Source organism: Aristolochia californica, unplaced genomic scaffold (genome assembly GCF_029961685.1).
Source record: "Aristolochia californica isolate CCGP_79_NKW_82.1479 unplaced genomic scaffold, dmAriCali1.0.hap1 SCAF_2, whole genome shotgun sequence".
Lineage (NCBI taxonomy): Eukaryota > Viridiplantae > Streptophyta > Magnoliopsida > Piperales > Aristolochiaceae > Aristolochia > Aristolochia californica.
Genome location: NW_027181881.1, coordinates 33,499,454 through 33,518,631, shown reverse-complemented (window position 1 = coordinate 33,518,631; position 19,178 = coordinate 33,499,454). Strand labels below are relative to the sequence as shown.

Genomic DNA, 19,178 nt, shown 5'->3' with positions numbered 1-19,178 from the left:
TAGAGGCTCATTGTACTCAAATTACAACAAGTTAGTGAAGTTTTTCTCTTTTCCAAAAACTTAACATGATATTAGAGCGAGTTTTGTGAGTTGACTCGTTCAACCCATAGATATAATGTGATACATTTTTTATGTATCATCTCTAGTAGTTTACATTCGTATTATATCTTTTTTTCTTTCTTTTCTCTCTCAATGCCCTTTGTTTTCTTAGCACTCTCACCTCTATACTTGAACTTTATATATTAAAAATTATATATTTATGGAAATATCATTGCATCTATTTTCCAACACAAAAAAAATTTTGGCAGACAAGTTTTCTACAAAGAAAAATCAATATTTGAAGTAGCAAAGGTCAAACTCCAAGGGAGGTTTAAGAAGCAGCAAAAAGCTACAACTTTCTAGGAGTTTTATACCATCAATAACGAGACTTTATATATAGAATTATAAATAAAAAGATATATATATATATATATAAGTCTATTTTCTTAGCTATATGACCAATTCTCAATATGAGTTTTCTAGAGGGAGATATCGATCTCAAAAGAGTCAATGGTCATGTTGGCCAAAGAAGTAAAAATATTCAATTTAGCTAAATTATAGAATTTAAAATATATCAAATTCCTTATTAGAAAATAAGTATATTTTATGAAGAAACTTTATACTTGGATGAAATGAATCAAAGTCTAGTTTATGAAGGAGAAAAGTTCATGTCAATCTTATCTAAGGAGATATTCGCATTAGAGCATTAGAGTCGTAAATGGTTACGCTACATAATGAAAAAAATCAAGAGGTCATAATAGAATCAAGACTGAAGCTTTTTATGCCAAATTTGGTTTCAATTTAAATCTCTTTGAGTCAAGTTTCTTGATAAATAAATCTTTTGTGATTCTGAGTTATATTTTTGGAGATATCAATATTATGAGTACCAAAGGTCATTTCTATAAAAAAATCTCTTTTTTTTTTCTTATTTTCTCTCCTATTATCTCTCCATGCATTGACATGAATTGAATTTTCCTTTTTCCTAAAATTTGAGTTTTTTACCCAAGTTTCTCTTCTAATTTGAGAGTTTTGGCCAGATTTAGTCACTCTATATTGTGTTTGTTCAAGGTATGCAACATTTGTTTCCAAATTTTATATTTTTGTTACTTGGTTGTGTATCTTATGCATAGTTAACACCAAAAAATTGAGGTCGCCCCAAAAAAATATATGCTTGGTCAACTTTATTAGGTTCTACCATTATATTCTCTCCTAAAAAATGTCATTTTAGAAGTATGAATGTTGCATAGTCGCCTCCCTCTAGTTAAAGTTGTTTTCCTATAGTATTTCCTCAATTTATTATCATGTATTTTTATCACTTTAGAGCAATGCCTAGACCCACTACCTAAAAGGTATAGGAGTGTACCCAACATCCAACTTGAGTCAAGTATTTTCTTCTTCACCATGAGGTGAATTGTATTTGAGCTACTCTTAAAATGTGAGTAGTCTCTTTGTTGTGCCCTAAAGTTGGGTAGTTTTTCCACCATTAAAATCGAGTGGAGTGTGTTTCAAACTAGGAGTTAGGAATTATTTTTCCGCCATTTATTGTACAGTTAGGAGTTATTTTCTTCTCCAATATTGTGTTGTGTCTAAGTTGGGTCTCTATGTTCTTTTTATCCTCAGTTTGAAGGGAAGAAGTACAAGAAAAAAATATTTTATTCCACATGTTGTGATAATTTTTATGTGACCAAAATATTCAAAAAGGGGGAGCACAAAAGGTGAAGATTTTGTATCTCGGAAGAATTTTATTTAACAAAAGAAGATCAAAAACCAAGAATTTTGTTCATTGCAAGATGAAGTTATAAACTCCTAGTTAAATAATAGATATGGAAAAGTCTTACATGACCCTTATAATAAGAAGTCTCACGGAGCTAGATTAATATGGTGGAGTCTTATTGGAGTCTCATAGGAGGCGGTCTCACAAAAGAGTCTCATTTAAAGATATTTTAGTTATGTTAGTGTTCTATTTATGTTTATTTGTTTTATTTTTCTAGGAATTAACTTTAAGTATTTGACGTTGGATGTAACTGGGACAAAGGTAGTTTAATTGTAATTGAATTCTACTTATTTCTTCTATTATAAATAGAGGCTCATTGTATTCAAATTACATCATGTTAATGAAGTTTTTCTCTTTTCAAAAAATCAACATCATAATCCATTAGAATAAATGGCTTGGGCATCCTTGGAGATGATGTAAAATTAGGAAGAGAACTAGCTGAAAAATATGGTTGTTGTTGAAAAATATGGTTGTTGTTAAAGAAAGGAAACATTGGCCGGCATAAATGTTTTCTTCAAGGATGAAGAGTAACACACATAGCCCTTTTGGTTTTTTGAATACCCTAGGAAGATTCACTTTACAACCTAGGGGAGAAATATACTTTGGTGAGCCCCCAAGTGATGGGCAAAGGCGGTGCATCTTAATACCCAAGGTGGAAAGGGGAAAACAACTGAATCAAATAACAATTTTGACAATGGGGTGGCACCTTGTAGCACACTCGATGGCATACAATTAATAAAAAAACGTATAGTGATAACTGCATAGGCCCAATAAAATTGAGGAACATTCATAGACAACATAATAGTGCGGCCAACCTCTATAAGATGTTGATGTTTTCTTTTTGAGACACCATTTTGTTGAGGTGTATAAACATATAAGAATTGGTAAATAATCTCATTTCCTTGCAAAAACTTTGAAGGGTAGAGGAAAAATATTCTTTCACATTATTAGATTGAAAGATTCGTACCTTGGTTTTGAATTGATTTTCCACCATAGCACAAAAGGAGGTGAAAAGAGAAAATACCACAACCCTATCTTTCATCAAATATAACTATGTAACCCTCATATAATCATCCAAAAATATTAAAAAAAATACATGGATTGTGAAATATTTGGGACATTAATAAGTCCCCACACATATGAATAAACTAAAGGAAAAGGACTAGAGGCAATATTGTCTTGCCTGTGTTGAAAAATAGATCTATGATATTTCCCTAGTTGACAAAACTCACATGACAATTGTGAAACAAAACGAAAGGAAATAACTAAACTTTTTAAATTTTTTAAGGAAGGATGACCCAACCTCTTATGCCACTGTGCAACCTCTTTGTTATGGTTGTTGCTACAAATGTCTAGCTAGTAGGATCCATATTGTAAAGACCCCCTCTCTCATGGCCGCCACCAATCTCTTGACTCGTTTTGATGTCTTGTAATACTTAGTGAGAAGGAAAAAAAGGTAACATAACAATTTAGTTTCTTGGTTAATCGACTCATTGACATAAGACTCAAATGGAAATTGAGAGACAAATAAAATATTAGAAAGTGAAAAAGATGGTGAAACGGTGCATGTACCAGTACCTTGAATCTTTGTTTGGGACTCATGTGTAATAGATACAAATCATTCTAAAGTGCATGGGGTCACACATGACAACTTTCCAATTTTACCTGTGAGGTGCTCGGAGGCTCCAAAATTAATGATCCAAGGGGAATGACCTAGAACATGAAAGAAAGGACTACATACCAGTAGTAGCAATTGTGGCTAAAGTGTTGTTTTGAGGAGTGACCATCATATTCTTCCTTTGGAGGAATATGAGGATGGTTCACTAGTGGTGGAAGTTGATGCTTTATTAATTTTGAAGTATGGAGGTTTCCCATGTAGGTTCCAATAATTCTCAACCAAGTGATTGTTGAGCCCACAAAAAGTACACTTCCTTTCGTTGACCACTAGTGTTATTTGAACTAGAGGTAGGAACATTCCCACCTTTGCCTCCTCCTTTTATTGATGTCTTCCCACCTCTTCCTTTACCTCTACCATAACCATTGGAAAATATAGCCGAATTTTCCACTTGGTCTGGTTGATTGTTGGATTCCTTAACGGGAATCCGTAACATGGTAGCACATACATCATTGAAGGGAGGTTTTGCTATAGAACTTAGTACTTGTGACTTGGTAACATCCAAGTAAGATGGTAGATTTACAAGACATATAGTGGAAACAAGGTCCTCTCTCTGCTTTTCTTGTGTAGCAATATCAAAAGCATACGGTTATTCAACTTTCCACTCATGTAGTAACCCTCTGAATCTAGTAAAGTACTCATGAAGGTTGTCTTTACTTTTGGGTTGCACATCTCCTGAAAAGTATTATAAATCCTTGAAGACTATCAAGAGTAGAATATAACTCAAAACATGTGTCCCATATTATTTTGGCGGTTTCTAGGTGCACCACATTGTTCGTTGCATGTTAATCCATGCTATTTATTAGCCAATTGATAACTAGAGTGTCTTCCTTCAACTGCTTCTGATAAAAATGGTCAACTATATGCAATGATGGCTGACTTATATGTCCAACAAGGTCTCTAGTAATCAAAAATTGTTTAACACATTGAGACCAAGATAAATAATTACTCAACCCTTTTAGTGGAATTGTAGTAATTCTCAAGGGATCTCCTTTGCTGAAACCAATATGGAGAGGAGGAAGATCAGTTCACAACTACAAACATGATGACTCTTTTTTCTGTTTTTTTTTTTTTTTTTGGAATAACAACACTCTTGAATTAGCTTTAGAAGGAAGAGGACAAGATTGAATCAAAGGAACAAATACTTGATGCAATGGAATTCAAAAACAACACTAACAACGCATTGAATTCAACAATCAAGCAAGAGAATAAACATAGCCTTTAAGCATACGAATGTGACTTCCCTTTTTTGTATTTTTTTCTCATTTTAAAGTTTAAACAAAAAATCTAATTAGCCAACAATCGCTATTAATTAGCCAAAAAAAATGAAATAAAAATTGGTATGAAAGTGGTCCTAAACACAATTGAACTATAAACTACTTTCCAAAACCAACTCCTCAACGCCTAACTTAGGATTTCAATGGATTAATTGATCAATTAATTTTTCAACTAGTGTGAACTCAAGGAGAACTTTTAGATAAAATTATAAAATATTATTGAAGAATTTTTGGCATAAAAAACAATGCAAGGCATGAACTACACAATCAACATATGCGCATGGAAATTACAACAAGTTAGTGGAGTTTTTTCTCTTTTTAATAAATCCAACATTATTAAACAAAATTACTATGCAAAGGTTAGTTAAAACATAAAAAAATGAAATGTGTGTGAACATACCTTTATGTAACTGTCCCACACTTGTGGAGTTGCTTCAAACATTATGTTTGATTGATTAAAACCAAATCCACTACCACTATTACGTTGGAGTTCTTGAAGTGTAGAAAAGTTTTTCTTCAATGTCTTTAGTCGGTTTTTAATATGTTGAACATATATACATTGCAAGCCACAAAAAATCCATAATTCTCTTACATAACTCTGGAAGCTACTAAATAGGCAACTTCTATAAATGTCCTATCAAATTTTTGGCCATTATTTATTTGATCTATTAGTGTCTAGATAAGACATTTATCCATGTCTTGTGGAAGCTACTAAATTGGCAACTTCTGTAAATGTCCTATCAATTTTTTGGCCATTATTTATTTGATCTATTAGTGTCTAGATAAGACATTTATCCATGTCTTGACTCCATATAATGTTCTTTTTATCACTTCCACTACTATCCATTTTTTCTTGAAAATAGTCAATATCAATTTTTCAATGTTTAGACATCAAATGCTAAACACTTGAAATACATGCGTACATGGAAATTAAAACTTGAAACTACATAAATTATAAGTCTAACTTAATACATACATATTTCAAACATAAACAATTTTCAGGAAGATTTCTCATGTTTGTACAATGACATAACATTTAAATAAGTTTTTTTCATTACATCTCATCATGCCATATTTTTGGAGCTTTTTTCTCCTCTATCTTTCTACTTGTCCACACTCTTCAGAAAAAATGTTTAATTGAGTACACTTCCTTGTCAATCTCTTACTTCGTAAGCTCTTAATCAACCTCCTTAATATGCTCTAGGTTTGGATAGACCCCCATAAGATAATTTTGAATAATACATGTTTCTAATACAATATCCACCTGAGTTTGAATTGGAGAATTAAGCTTTGTCTTCAAAATGGAAAATCTTTTTTTAATACACCAATTGTCTTTTCAATCGCATTCTACAACTGGGCATGTCTATGATTAAACATCTCTTCAAAATTCTCAACACCACGAACTAACTACTCCTTAATGTGATAGTGTTTGCCTCGATATGGTGTAAGAAAGCCGACTCTCAACATAAACCCCCCATCCACTACATAATATTTACCTAAGGAAAAAATAATTATTTTATTAAAATTAAGTTACTAAAAATAATTATATTTATAGCTTAGAGATTGCCTTTAGGTACGATCAACTTGTCTACTTCTCTTGTCAATGCATTATTTAAAATCCTTGAATCAGATACAGACATTTCCTAACCAGCCAAAATATATATGAATCTTAGATCAAATGTGCATGCAAGCAACACAGTTTGTGTTGGATGCTTCTTTCATCCTTGATATCTTTGTACATCATCTACTTTCATATGAATATGTGTTCCATTAGTAGCTCATACACGACCCTGAAAGTACGGCTAGAACTTATTGTTGTTTTTTATTTCTGGAGGAGCTTCTAATCCATCAAGTTGTTTGAAAAAAATGTCTTCCACGGATATCATTACTTGGAGGACTTGATGAAAGTGACGGGTAATTGTTTCTCCATAACGAAAGAAATGGAATTTCACCAAATGGTTCTTCCAATTATTGCCAACTACATAGTGCCACTTGTTCCTCCATGAAAAATATATACAATATCCTTAAGGCATCATGTTTCCTTCAAGATGTTAACAAATCTTCTAAATGCATCAACCCATGTGTATTTTCTCTCGACAATTTTGTGTCATTTGAACATGTAGCCTACTCCAATAGCACTCTTCTACTACTATTACTTCCCTCCAAGATCGAATTGTCAACAAAAATTTATAACACTATATTGTTGCATGACATTCAGTATATGCCATACTCACTCCAGAAACTACAACAACCTTTATTTTTATATTCTTGTTATCTTTAATATTCATCCTTTAGCAAATGAAAGAACAAAATACAATCATGCATAATGTTGGAAGATGGGCCCATGCCCACATGACCAAGGAAGGCCCACATATCCAAGTGTGTTGGAAGATGGGCCCAAGCCCATAAGATATGGACCCACCATGACCACACGAGCTAGTGGGACCCACCATGATCACGTGAAGTGGCATGATGAGTCTTACACAATAAGAAGTCGTATAGAGCCAAAATTATTACGAAAGCATGTCTCACAGAAGAGTTTCAATTTAAAGGTGTTTTATTCATGTTAATTTTCTATTTATATTGGGTTATTTAATTATGCTAGGACTTATCTTTAAGTGTTAGAGTTTGAGTGTAATTGGGACAAAGGTAATTTAATTGTTATTGGACTCCACTACCTTCTTCTATTATAAATAAAGGTTCATGAAGTATTTCTTTTTTCTATAAATTAAACATGGTATTAAAGCAAGTTCTGTAAGTTGACTCGATCAACCCACATAGATAATGTGTTCCTTTTCTGATCTATTATCTCTAGCAATTTAGGTTCGTATTTATCATTTTTTCTATCCCTATACCCATTATTTGCTTTATGTTTTCAACTTTATACTACTATTCTATTTCTAGGAGTTCTTGGTTCATGACAGCCGACCGTGACGATCCCTCTCTGTCGTTGAAGCTTCTCCCCCTTGGCGCCATCTGTGGGAATATGTATATAACAATTTGGACGTCTACATATCTGGATTAATCTCTATTATTCAGGCTTCATCACGTTGCTGATTTCCCGTGATAACCTCTGCTAGATCTTATCTCATCACCACTCTTTGGAGTCTCAAAACTTTCTACTAGTTCTCACAAGTTTTCTCTTGCTCTGGTTGTCATCACCGCTATCGTCATCAAGCTTCGAACATTAACAGTGGAATTCTATGTGCGGTGAGTGTGAAAATATGATATTCTCTCTAGTGCCTCTGTATTGATTCAAAATGATGTTTTGTCGTAAAATATTCCACACTGCTAGCTGACTGATTTGGCATTCCTCACTTATTCTCCTGGAGATATCTTCTCCGCTATTTTTAAAAAACTCCGCCTTCGTCTCTTCAAATCCACAAGATTATTTTGCGTTGTTGCTTGACTATGCCTTACTGTCATAATTCCACTACTGTTGCCAATAGATTTCCAAGTATCTTTGTTGAGAATCACAATCCCATTGTCGTTGTTGGAGAAGACGACACTTTTTTGGTGTTGTGAATCTCTTTCAAGGCATCGACTACATTTGATCATGTTGGTTCATCGCCGTGTAGTTCGGAAACCAGTGCTTTTCGAGGAAGAAGACACATTGTTGCTGGACTTTCGTTGTTCTTTGTTCCCACAATCGATTTTGCTCTCTGATTTTTCCATTTTGTTTGGCGCCATGAGGAAGACGATGACTATTGCAAAATTACATGTTTCCTAAGTTAGGAAACTTATTTGATCCAGCGCTGGTTTTGCCATCTCAGACCAGACCTTGTCAGGTCAACCCAGTGAACCAGCGACCCGCCAGACTCATTTTGTCCACTCGGGTTAATCCAGTAGGTCGGACCAACTCAGTGAGTCAACTCGGGTATGGGTCAACTGACTCGGCCCACTTGTTTTCTGGATCAAATATACGGGCCCAGGTCCAAAGTGTTACGTATATTTCTGTCGTCACTCGGCTATATTGGTCTACTATTTGACTCGACGCAACTCGATTCTATTTGTCTAGCTGAATTATTATTTTGAGGTATTCACAACATATTCCTTGGTCAACATATTATTTGGTGCAGATACTCGCATCAGATTATTTCATGTCTTTTACAAGGACAATTATTATTTGGTACGTGTTATATGGGTCCAAACCCATTTCAGCTGCAACTATTGTGTCTCTTTGGATGAGACATTATTATTGAAGAAGTGGTGGCCTCAAAATCCTATCTTCCTCTTTACTCATTACCCATTAATTATTTGGTAGCTTCTCTCCTACCATCCTTTATTTGACTATCAAATATCCCATTGGGCCAACCTCTTGTGTGTTGCTTCGGTTGGTGTTTTTAGTCCATACATAAATACATATGGGTGTTTTAAGTCCATTGACACCTTTTTATATATATACCCATGAGTCTTTTATCGTCATCTTGTGAATGACAGGCATTACCCACTTATCACCCATTTCTACCTTTGAGAGTCAGTGCCCAGGTTGGGAGACCGTGATGGAGGATCTTATTACTTCATCTTTGTTACCCATTACCCCCCTTAATTGGCATTTATAACTTCTACCACTTGAGAATCAATGTCTAGGGTTTAGACACAGTGATTGAGGAGTTTTATTACACTTCTGACCATTGTGTATATACCCACTACCTATAGAAGATAGGAGTGTGCCCTACATCCAACATGGGTTATGATTGGAGTATGGAACAATGTCATACGACTTAGAGTGATTTTACTCTTGTTGAATTTATAAAAAAGAGAAATACTTCATTGAATTCATTAACTTATTATAATCAGAGTACATGAACCTCTATTTATAATAAAGGAAGGTAGTAGACTCCAGTTACAATAAAACTACCTTTTGTCCCAATTACACCCCAACTCTAACACTAAAAGATAAGTCCTAGTATAATTAAATAACTCAATATAGATAAAAGACAAACATAACTCAAACTAGAACTCTTCTAGGACGTGACCATAAGATAAAGATGCCTTTGTGAGTCCTTCTTGATCTTCCAACTTATGTGATAAGGATGCCAGATTGTGGTAATTATGGTGGGTCCTACTTCTTATGTGCTTGGGCCCATATTGTGGGCCTTCCTTGGTCGTGTGGGTTTGGGCCCTATCTTCCAACACTCCCCCTCAAGTTGGGGGTGAGAGAACATCAAGAACTCCCAGCTTGTTGCAAATGATGTATAAAATCTTTTTGTATAAAATGACAGTCTTCCAATCTTTCAACACTACCCTCACGTCGGTGGTCTCTTCCATGAGGCCCAGCTGGCCAATTCAGGGGCGTATAACAAAGATGTAATAATAAGTTCCTCCATCATGGAATCCTAACCGTTGATATTTTTTATATTTTTTATAGGGTATTAAGTTCTTCTGTCATGGAATCCCAACCATTGACATTTGATATTTTTAACAGGGTATTAAGTTCTTCCATCATGGAATCCCAACTATTTTAACGGGGTATTAATTTCCTCCGTCATGAAATCCCAACCGTTGACATTTTTTATATTTTTTTAAGGGGACAAATAAATAATTGTATGAGGCCATCTCTACTTCAATAATAATGTCCCCAAAGATAAAATAATAGTTGTAGCTGAATATAACATGACCATCTTCCAACACATATAACACAAACCAAATAATAAACTTTGTAAAAGAACCCATGAAATAATCCGATATAAAAATTTCTTCTTAGATGCATAAGCTTCATCTTTTTGGGTTCCCCTTTCTTGAATATTTTAGTCACATAAACTTACCCACAACATATGGAATAAAATATTTTTTTCTTGTACTTCTTCTACTCCCCCTCAAGCTGGGAGGTAATGGTAGTGATCCTAGCTTGATCCAAATATCATAGATGCAGTAATAAGCCCAAATAACATAGATGCAGTAATAAGCCCAAATAACATAGATGTATAAATAATAAGCCCTCTAACTAGGGAGAAGTGAGATATTTTCTTGATATAACAACTCAAAAAATGACGCAAAACAAATGGCTTAAATTTGGATTTTTCAATGCAACCGAATACCAGCATGACCTTTGATTCTTCCAATGTGAATATATATTTAAATATAGATCAAATTGACATGAAATTTTCTTCTTCTGAAACTAGACTTAACTAGCTTTCATCCAAGTATAATTTCTCTTCATATAATATAATTATCAGAAGGTAAATAATCTGATAGATTTCGGTCTCTGTCATCTGGCCGAACTAAGCATTGTTTCTCCTTTTTTTCCAGCATGACCATTGACTCTTCCAAGATCAATATATCCTTATAAAAAAATCAAATCTAGAATTGGTTGAATAGGTAAGAAATAAACTTACATATATTTTTTTTTATATATAATTCTCCATATAAAGTCTCTTTCTTGATAGCATAAAACACCTTGAAAGTTGAAGCTTTTTGCTGTTGTTCGAACCTTTTTTTCTAATCTGACCTTTGCTGCTCGGAATCTGGCGCTTTCTATTGCTGTTCGAACCTCTTTTTCAATCTGACCTTCACTCATTCAAATATCTATATCTCTCTATAGATAACTCTGATCGGAAAAAAATTATTTTTCCTTGGAAAGTAGACTCAAATATTTTTCCATCAATATATAATTTGCAACATGAAAATCTCAATATAAAGGTAAAAAACGTAAAGCAAACTATAGGTGTAGGGATTTGAAAAAAAAAACTACGAAACTAGACTTAGGGTTTAGGGTTTAGAGAAAGGATCTCATTATCTCTATGGGTTGACCAAGTCAACTCACAAAACTTGCTCTAATACCATGTTGAATTTATAGAAAAGAGAAATACTTCATTAACTTATTATAATTAGAGTACAAGAACTTCTATTTATAATAGAGGAAAGTTGACTCCAACTACAATAAAACTACATTTGTCCCTATTACACCCCAACTCTAACACTTAAAGATAAGTCCGAGCATAATTAAATAACTCATTATAGATACAAAAACAAACATAACTCAAAGTAGAACACTTCTACGACGTGACCATAAGATAAAGATGTATTTGTGTGACCTTCTTGATCTTCCAACTTATGTAATAAGGATGCCAACTTGTGGTAATTTTGGTGGGTCCTACTTCTTTTGTGATTGGGCCCATCTTGCGGGTCTTCCTTGGTCGTGTGGGTTTGGGCCCTATCTTCCAACAACTCTCACTTATCTTATGCCAGTTGGGACTCATGGAAGAGACCACTAGTGTGAGAGGGAGTGTTGGAATATATGAAGGACTGCCATTTTATATGTCATTTTATACGAGAAGATCCTATACATCATTTGTAGTAAGCTAGGAGTTCATGATGTTCTCTCACCCCTAGCATGAGGGGGAATGTTAGAAGATGGGCCCAAACCCACATGACCAAGGAAGGTCCACATATCCAAGTGTATTAGAAGATGGGCCCAAGCCCATTAGATATGGACCCATCATGACCACATGAGCCGGTGGGACCCACCATGATCACGTGAGGTGGCATAATGAGTCTTACAGAATAAGAAGTCTTACAAAACCAAAATTATTATGGAAGCAGGTCTCACAGAAGAGTTTCAGTTTAAAGGTGTTTTAGTCATATTAGTATTCTATTTATATTGGTTATGCTAGGATTTATCTTTAAGTGTTAGAGTTTGGGTGTAATTGGGACAAAGGTAGTTTAATTGTAATTGGGCTCTACTACCTTCCTCTATTATAAATAGAGATTCATGTACTCTGATTACAACAAGTCAATGAAGTATTTCTTTTTTCCATAAATTTAACTCATAAGAAAAATGTGCCTTAGAAGTTGTAAGTGAAAATAAAACATCTAACAATACATTCATTACTTTCTTTAATCAAGATGACTATATCCTCTTAAGCCAATTCCAACAATAGCAATAGAAGAGGCATAGGATTAAATAGCCAATTTCAGATTGCCTCAAATTAGCCTATAAGAGATATAAATTGTTTCTCAAACAAAATAAACATACCAAATATTTCATGAGGTCCATTAACTTTTAGCATTATCCTATAAGGATCAACCAAACTACTTGAACCTTTCCATGACAATATGGATTGTACCAAGGCAGAGTCTAACAATCCACCAATACAAATAACATGGTCTATACAAGTGGGTTCCAATCATGGTATTAAGTAATTTACATTTAATAGTCGGTGCATCCATACTTCCAAGTGTTGTCGTAGGTAAGAAATCTAAAAAAATAAAAATTTAAATGTTCATTAGGTTTCCAAAATTTCCTTATATGTTTCAACTAATATGCTCTCAACAGCTTAACTCACTTTTACGTAATTACCAACCATCAGGTTCAAAGTTACGATTGCACTAGAAAAGCCACAAAACCACCACTTTCATAAATTGGTAAACCAGTAAATATGATATGATTAACAAAGTTTTTAGTAAGATTGGGTCAAGTGTAGATTTTAAAGATTTTCATGACGATTTACCTATGCAGATTCACGTATGGGGCTTCGTCTATCCTCCCAATTCTCAACACTACGTCACTATGTATAGATGTAGAAATTGGAAAGCACTTATGTGACCAAAATTTCCATTATTGATTTGGATGTTCCCTATTCCTCTTTTCCCACCTAGGTGACAAAAACATAGGGGTGGGCATCAGGTTGGGTTTTACAAGGAACCTAGCTCGACCTGGCCCAAAAAATATGGGTTCGGGTTTGTAATTTCACCCCACAGATCTAGGACGGAGTGGGGGAAAAAACTGTCGGTTCTTGGGTCGAGGAAGGGTTTTCCCAAACCCGACCCGAACCCAACCAACATATGAGACAAAGATATAATATGTTGAGACAGGTTGGGTTTTACGGGAATGAGGCGGGGACAGGTTAGGTTTAAGTTTGATTTAGAGGGATGGGGCAGGGACGGGGTTACAAGGATGGTGATTAGGTCAAGTTTGGGTTTGATGAATCGGGTTTTTTTTGGATTTTTTTGGGTTCGGGTTTTGGTATCGGGTTCGGGTTCGAGTTTTAATAAACCCAACCCCAACCTGACCCGTGCCCACCCCTAAAAAAGCAGTTTATTGACTCTTGTATTTATATAAAGCTAGCCAAATTTGTCAAATAGTTCAAAAAGCTACTAATTTTATGCTTTATATGCACCTATTGGAAAAAAGTAGGCATGCCTCCACTTTGTAACACATGTGCCCCCGATCTTCGTCTATGTCACAACCACGTAAGAATCTTTCTCCTCTTCTCTTTTCTTAGTTTTTGAATCTTGCCCCTCAAAATCTAAATCAAAGTTTTGGGAATTGTTTCATTCTACTTGTTTTAACCAAAATCCCATTATTCCTAGGATCAACTATCAACTACAGATTTTCAAGAGACAAGTGTTGCATCTAAACTAGATCAAGAACTTGAAGAAGCTGTAAAGGCATTCATAGGTGTGCCATTAAAAAAAAGGCATTCATAGACTTAAAGGCATTACCAGTTCCATTATCCATGTGAACCAACTTTTTTTTTGGTCCAATGACTTCTACAACCATGCATAGCAACAATGGAAAGGGGACAATAGGTTGCTATAGAAGAACAAACAATCAAATTGTTTCTTATTCAACAGATAGAACCTAAAACCCATAAAGGCAAGTGAGAGACATATCTAAAGCCCTCAAGATAGGTGTCCCAACACTCTCTGAAGCATTGGGTCTATACTGTAAACATTCCAATAGTCTCTTACCGAGTTTCTTTTCAAGCAATTTTTTCTTAAAGATTAATACACAACGCTAGCATTGACAAAGCCACAAATCTGTAGTTACATTATCGTGTCTTGACAACATCAAATAGATTATTTTTCTTCTCTACAAATAACAAATTGTTTTCAATCAACCAACAATCGACATCCATAAACAAACAACAAGTCATTCTCACCATAGAGACTAAACCACCACAATTGAGATCAGAACATGATATCTCATAAAAAATATTCCAATGTCGGAATCAAACCAAATATTTGGCAACAAAAAGACAAATAAAAAATGTTTAATTCATAAAGAGAAGCACCAGACACCAAAACCCATAAACTTAAATGAAATTGAGTTGTGAAAGATTATGACTTGTAAAAAACGTAATAAGTATGTTTTCTAAGTTGATCGTTTATTACGTTTTTTCATGTAAAAAACGAGCTTTAGAAAAGCAAGAAGAAACTATGCCATTGAAAGAAAAAACTAGTTACAAGTTAATGTACTTGATTCGAATGATGTTTCTCTTGTCTCTTTCTTGGACAGAGATGGAAGCAATAAGGATAAAAGAACCAAATGGTCTTTGTATTTCTAAGTAGAATGGGAAAACATGGCTTACAAACCAAGGAAAAAGGAATGATTGTCTTTCTCCTTCTATTTATAACTTGAAAATGCCTATTAACTTGTTGTGTTCTACATAAATAATGAATGATGCTTAGACTTTTTCAAATAAACATTAGTTAACATTGAAATTGTTAGAAGAAAAAATTCAATGGCGAATAAGAACATAACTTGTTTATAGTTGGGATAAACCAAATAATGTCATTTGAAACATCATCAAAGCATAGCGAGGGAGGAAGGGAGAGAGGAGAGGAGAGGGAGGTATCTGTAGATCGCCTAGTGTATTGGCACAACGAAGGGGAGGAAGGAGCTGTCTCTTGTTCGTCGAAGCAAAGGAGCTTGATTGAGGAGGATATAGGGTGCGACGAAAAAAGGGAACATATGGAATGTGCAAGATCTCAAATTAGCTCGATAAATATTTTTGTTGAGTTTCTATTTCTTTTATTTTCTCCCCAAATTCTATCATTGTTTCAAAGAAAAAATATTAACTAAAAGAGAAAATGATTCTTCATCTTGTTTTCTTTTCTCTCCATGATTTTTTGCTGCCAAACAATAGAAAATCACTTTTTCTCTCATTTTTTATTTATTTATTTATACTTTTTTCTATGGTCTCCAAATAGACCCTTAAGGATAAATGTATAAATTTGTAAGAAAATATGGAAACTTATAAAATAGCTTTAAATAATTATAAAATCGTGAAAATACTAATCAAACATATAAACTCATGTAAAACACTAATTAAACATATAAAATCATGTAAAAATACTAATTAAACATATAATTTAATTGACCCAAATATCTTGAAATTAAAATATTTTTCTTGTCAAGAGTTTTTTTTTTCCTTTTTGGGTAATTAGATAATCGGATTGAAAATGACCTTTATTCATGTCCGTTTAATTTAATAAGCAGATTTGAGTATTCGTTTAATTTAATGAACAGATTTTGATTGAACGGATGACTTCTATTATGGGTATCAGTTTTTGTTTTATATATAAAAATTGTTTTATATTGGCCCGAGTTTGGCCCTTGTAGTAAACGTCGCAGCTGTCGGAGCTTCGAAGGTCCTCTGATGGTCCTCTGATACGTTCAGTCCTCTTGCCCACTTCCCGCCTCACTGGACCGCTGTAATTGTAGAAATCTGAATGGTTCTGTTTTTTCATCATTTCTATAAACCTTCTTGTCTTGTCTCGAAGTTCAACTTTTAGCTGCAGAGCTGTTGCACCTCTGTGCTCTTAGTTCCTAGAAACAGTTACCCATTTTTCCTTAGAAGAACCAATTTTCTAGTTTAGCTTAAAAACCATCTGCTACTCGCTCATGCCCCCAATGATATCCGACTTCGACGACTTTGTACGAGTTCACCATCTTCTGCTCGTTTCTTCAGGCGTCCCTCAGTCTCTCTATCAGCAACTCTTTGAGAAACTTCTTTCAGAGACTTTTGATGGAGGCAATTTCTTCCAGGTGGAATCATGCGAGGATGGAAGGCAAAGGCGCCTCGTCCTCTCGGCCGACTTTGTGGGGAAGGAGACTCAGGTTTTCCTGGTCGACCATGCGTGGACGTTTCGGGTATCTGATGTGAGGAAACAGGTAAGACACCGGAAGGAACGGTTCTTTGCTTCACTGCCAATTTCTCACGTTTTGATATACTTGAGACTGAGATAGGTTGAGTTTGGCTGGAATATTGTGCTGATTACCACCATGGACTCAACCTCGACAGTAAGCAGAGTTGAGAATGAATCCCTCCTTGAATAGTCTCAAAGCACGAAGAGGAGTGCATTGCTCTGCCTTAGTGGATTTGTCTACTTGATAGGAATGTGCCGTGGTTGAGGCTGACGAATGAAAGGACTTTTTGGAGACGGTTGGCCAGAACACTGGTGATGAAGTTGTAGGAATTGAAAATCAAACTAATGGGTTGAACGTCTCTAGAAATTTTCAGCGCCCTCCTTTTTAGGATAAAAGTGTTGAATGTTTGTTGATATCGTTAGGCCTCGATGCTTTGCCTAGGGGCATAGATTTCATGACTGCTTTTCTCATTTAGAATGAAAGGAGGCTCAAGGGAACTCACGTCTTGCTATTGGGTGAACAAAAGAAGGGTTTTTGATAGCACACAAATAATAAAGGTATAATTGTAATTAATTTTATGAGTAGAAGGGTAGGTTAGTGAAATAGAATGGGAGCTTTGGCTATGGGATATATTTTTAATACTTGTCAAGCTTGATGGGTAGAATAGGAAGAGTTGGAGTTGGTTAGAATTAGGATGTTTCTTTGTAGGAGTTGCTTAAAAATAAAGAGTTTCTTTGAAGTAGGAACTACCTCCCCTAGTAGCTTCTTAATAGTTTCTTAGTTTGATTAGGCCTAGTAGTTTCCTAATTTGGAGAGTTCTTTGTTTGGTTAGGCTTAGATCAAAACTTCCTCTTTCATTTAAGTTATATAATTATTAGCATATATAGATAGAGAAAATTGGCAAGGGGGAACACACATCCTCAAGCCCTACTATATTTTTATTTTACTGCTTTCTTGGTTGTATAATTTGTTATCCCTTAAATCTTCCAATCAAGTTCGTATCAAGGGGTGTGAAAGTGGTTCTTTCCTCGGATTTTGCACAATCATCCCAAAATATTCTGATAGAACTTTCTTTGGGAGTTCCTATCTTTTTCAACCAAGTGTAGGGAAAGAGTGAAAGTGGAGGCTAAGTGACTGGGAAAATTAGGTGAAGGTAATTCTAGAGGGGAAAAAGAGGTCAGAGAAGGGAAGAAGGAAGAAAAATTAGAGAGAGAGAGAGAGAGGTATTTTTGGAGGAAAAGAGAAGGGAGATAGAAGAATTGAAAGGCTTGAGTAGATAAAAAAGTAGAGAAGAAGGAAGAGAAGTAGAAACAGGGTGAGATCTCGAATTCAGAGAGAAGAATAGAGAAGGGAGAGGGAGAGAGTGTTGGGCACGAGTAGGGGACAAAAAGAGGGGAGAAACAAGCAAAAAATAATAATATGGCTTTTGGCATGTCCAACCCTTAGCCATGCTCTAGAGTTGCAATTACATCATAAGGAGACTTCAACTTCAACCATGACTCCTAAGAATGGACTCCTAAGATTTCTACTCGATTAAGACTCTAATCCTATCCAATTACAACTTCTACTAGGACTCTTTCTAAGATTCCAACTAGGACTCAATTTTACCTCTTAATTTTGGAAACTCTATCTAAAACTTTATCTAGGATTCTTAATAAGTCTTTCACCATATCTTGGATACTTATTTAAGACTCTTTTGAATTGTCAAAATAAATTACAAAAGTACCCCCAAAGTGGTGTCCCCTAGACTTTCTAAAAATAAATGGCACCCGAAATTACAATTTTTATCCCTCTTCTACCTTGGTCCAGGTGTGTTTCTACAAGAAACTGAGTTCTATCATATTCATATTATAAATTATATATTTTTGGAAAGCTCTTTGAGTTTGCTTTCCAACACAAAAAGAGTTTCAACAATTCAATTTTCCTACTATGAGAGATCGTCATTTGAAACATCAAAGGTCGGATGACAGGAAGGTTATGTGTAGTTGCAGAAAGTTTCAATTTTCGCGACAATTTGCTCCATCAGGAATGCAACTTTATCTAGCAAATTATATATCAAAAGAAAGATCAGCGAATCCATTTACAAATGCAAAAAATGGTTTTTCAATCGGATTTTTCCACTGAGAGAAATCAACATTGGAAGAAGCTAAGGTCATATTGAAAACCTGTTGTTTGAGGAAAATACAAATGCTAAGGTCAATTTTGAAGCCACTTTGGGGACCTTTTCTTAGTCAAGAATGGTGGGGAGCCTAAACCATTGAGGACTTATCTGAATTGAAAAAGGTGATTGTTCAGATGGATGTAGTTGAGCTAGATGCTAAGTTGAAGGGGATACTGGCAAAGATGAACTTGGATGGCTCGGCTGGACATGTGGGACTCTTGGCCCTTCTTCTCTCCCAAAGTTGGTGAACAAGGTATTAGCTCACCCCACTCCACTCATGCTTCTGCTCCCTCTTCCCTCCTCACTTGTCACCTTTATTTCCAGCCCAGCCTGCACACAATTCCTCCCTTACACCATTTGCTACAAGTATCCTT

General features: G+C 34.9%; 1 protein-coding gene across 1 annotated transcript in view; it reads left to right on the top strand.

Moving 5' to 3' along the window:
• The first annotated feature begins 16,187 nt into the window (after positions 1–16,187).
• Positions 16,188–19,178, top strand: part of LOC137956686 (uncharacterized) — a 68,434-nt gene continuing 65,443 nt past the window's right edge. Inside the window, exon 1 of the mRNA XM_068804273.1 lies at positions 16,188–16,667. Coding sequence (XP_068660374.1) covers positions 16,398–16,667 — 270 coding nt within the window. The 5' untranslated portion in view covers positions 16,188–16,397. The remainder of the gene's footprint in view (positions 16,668–19,178) is intronic.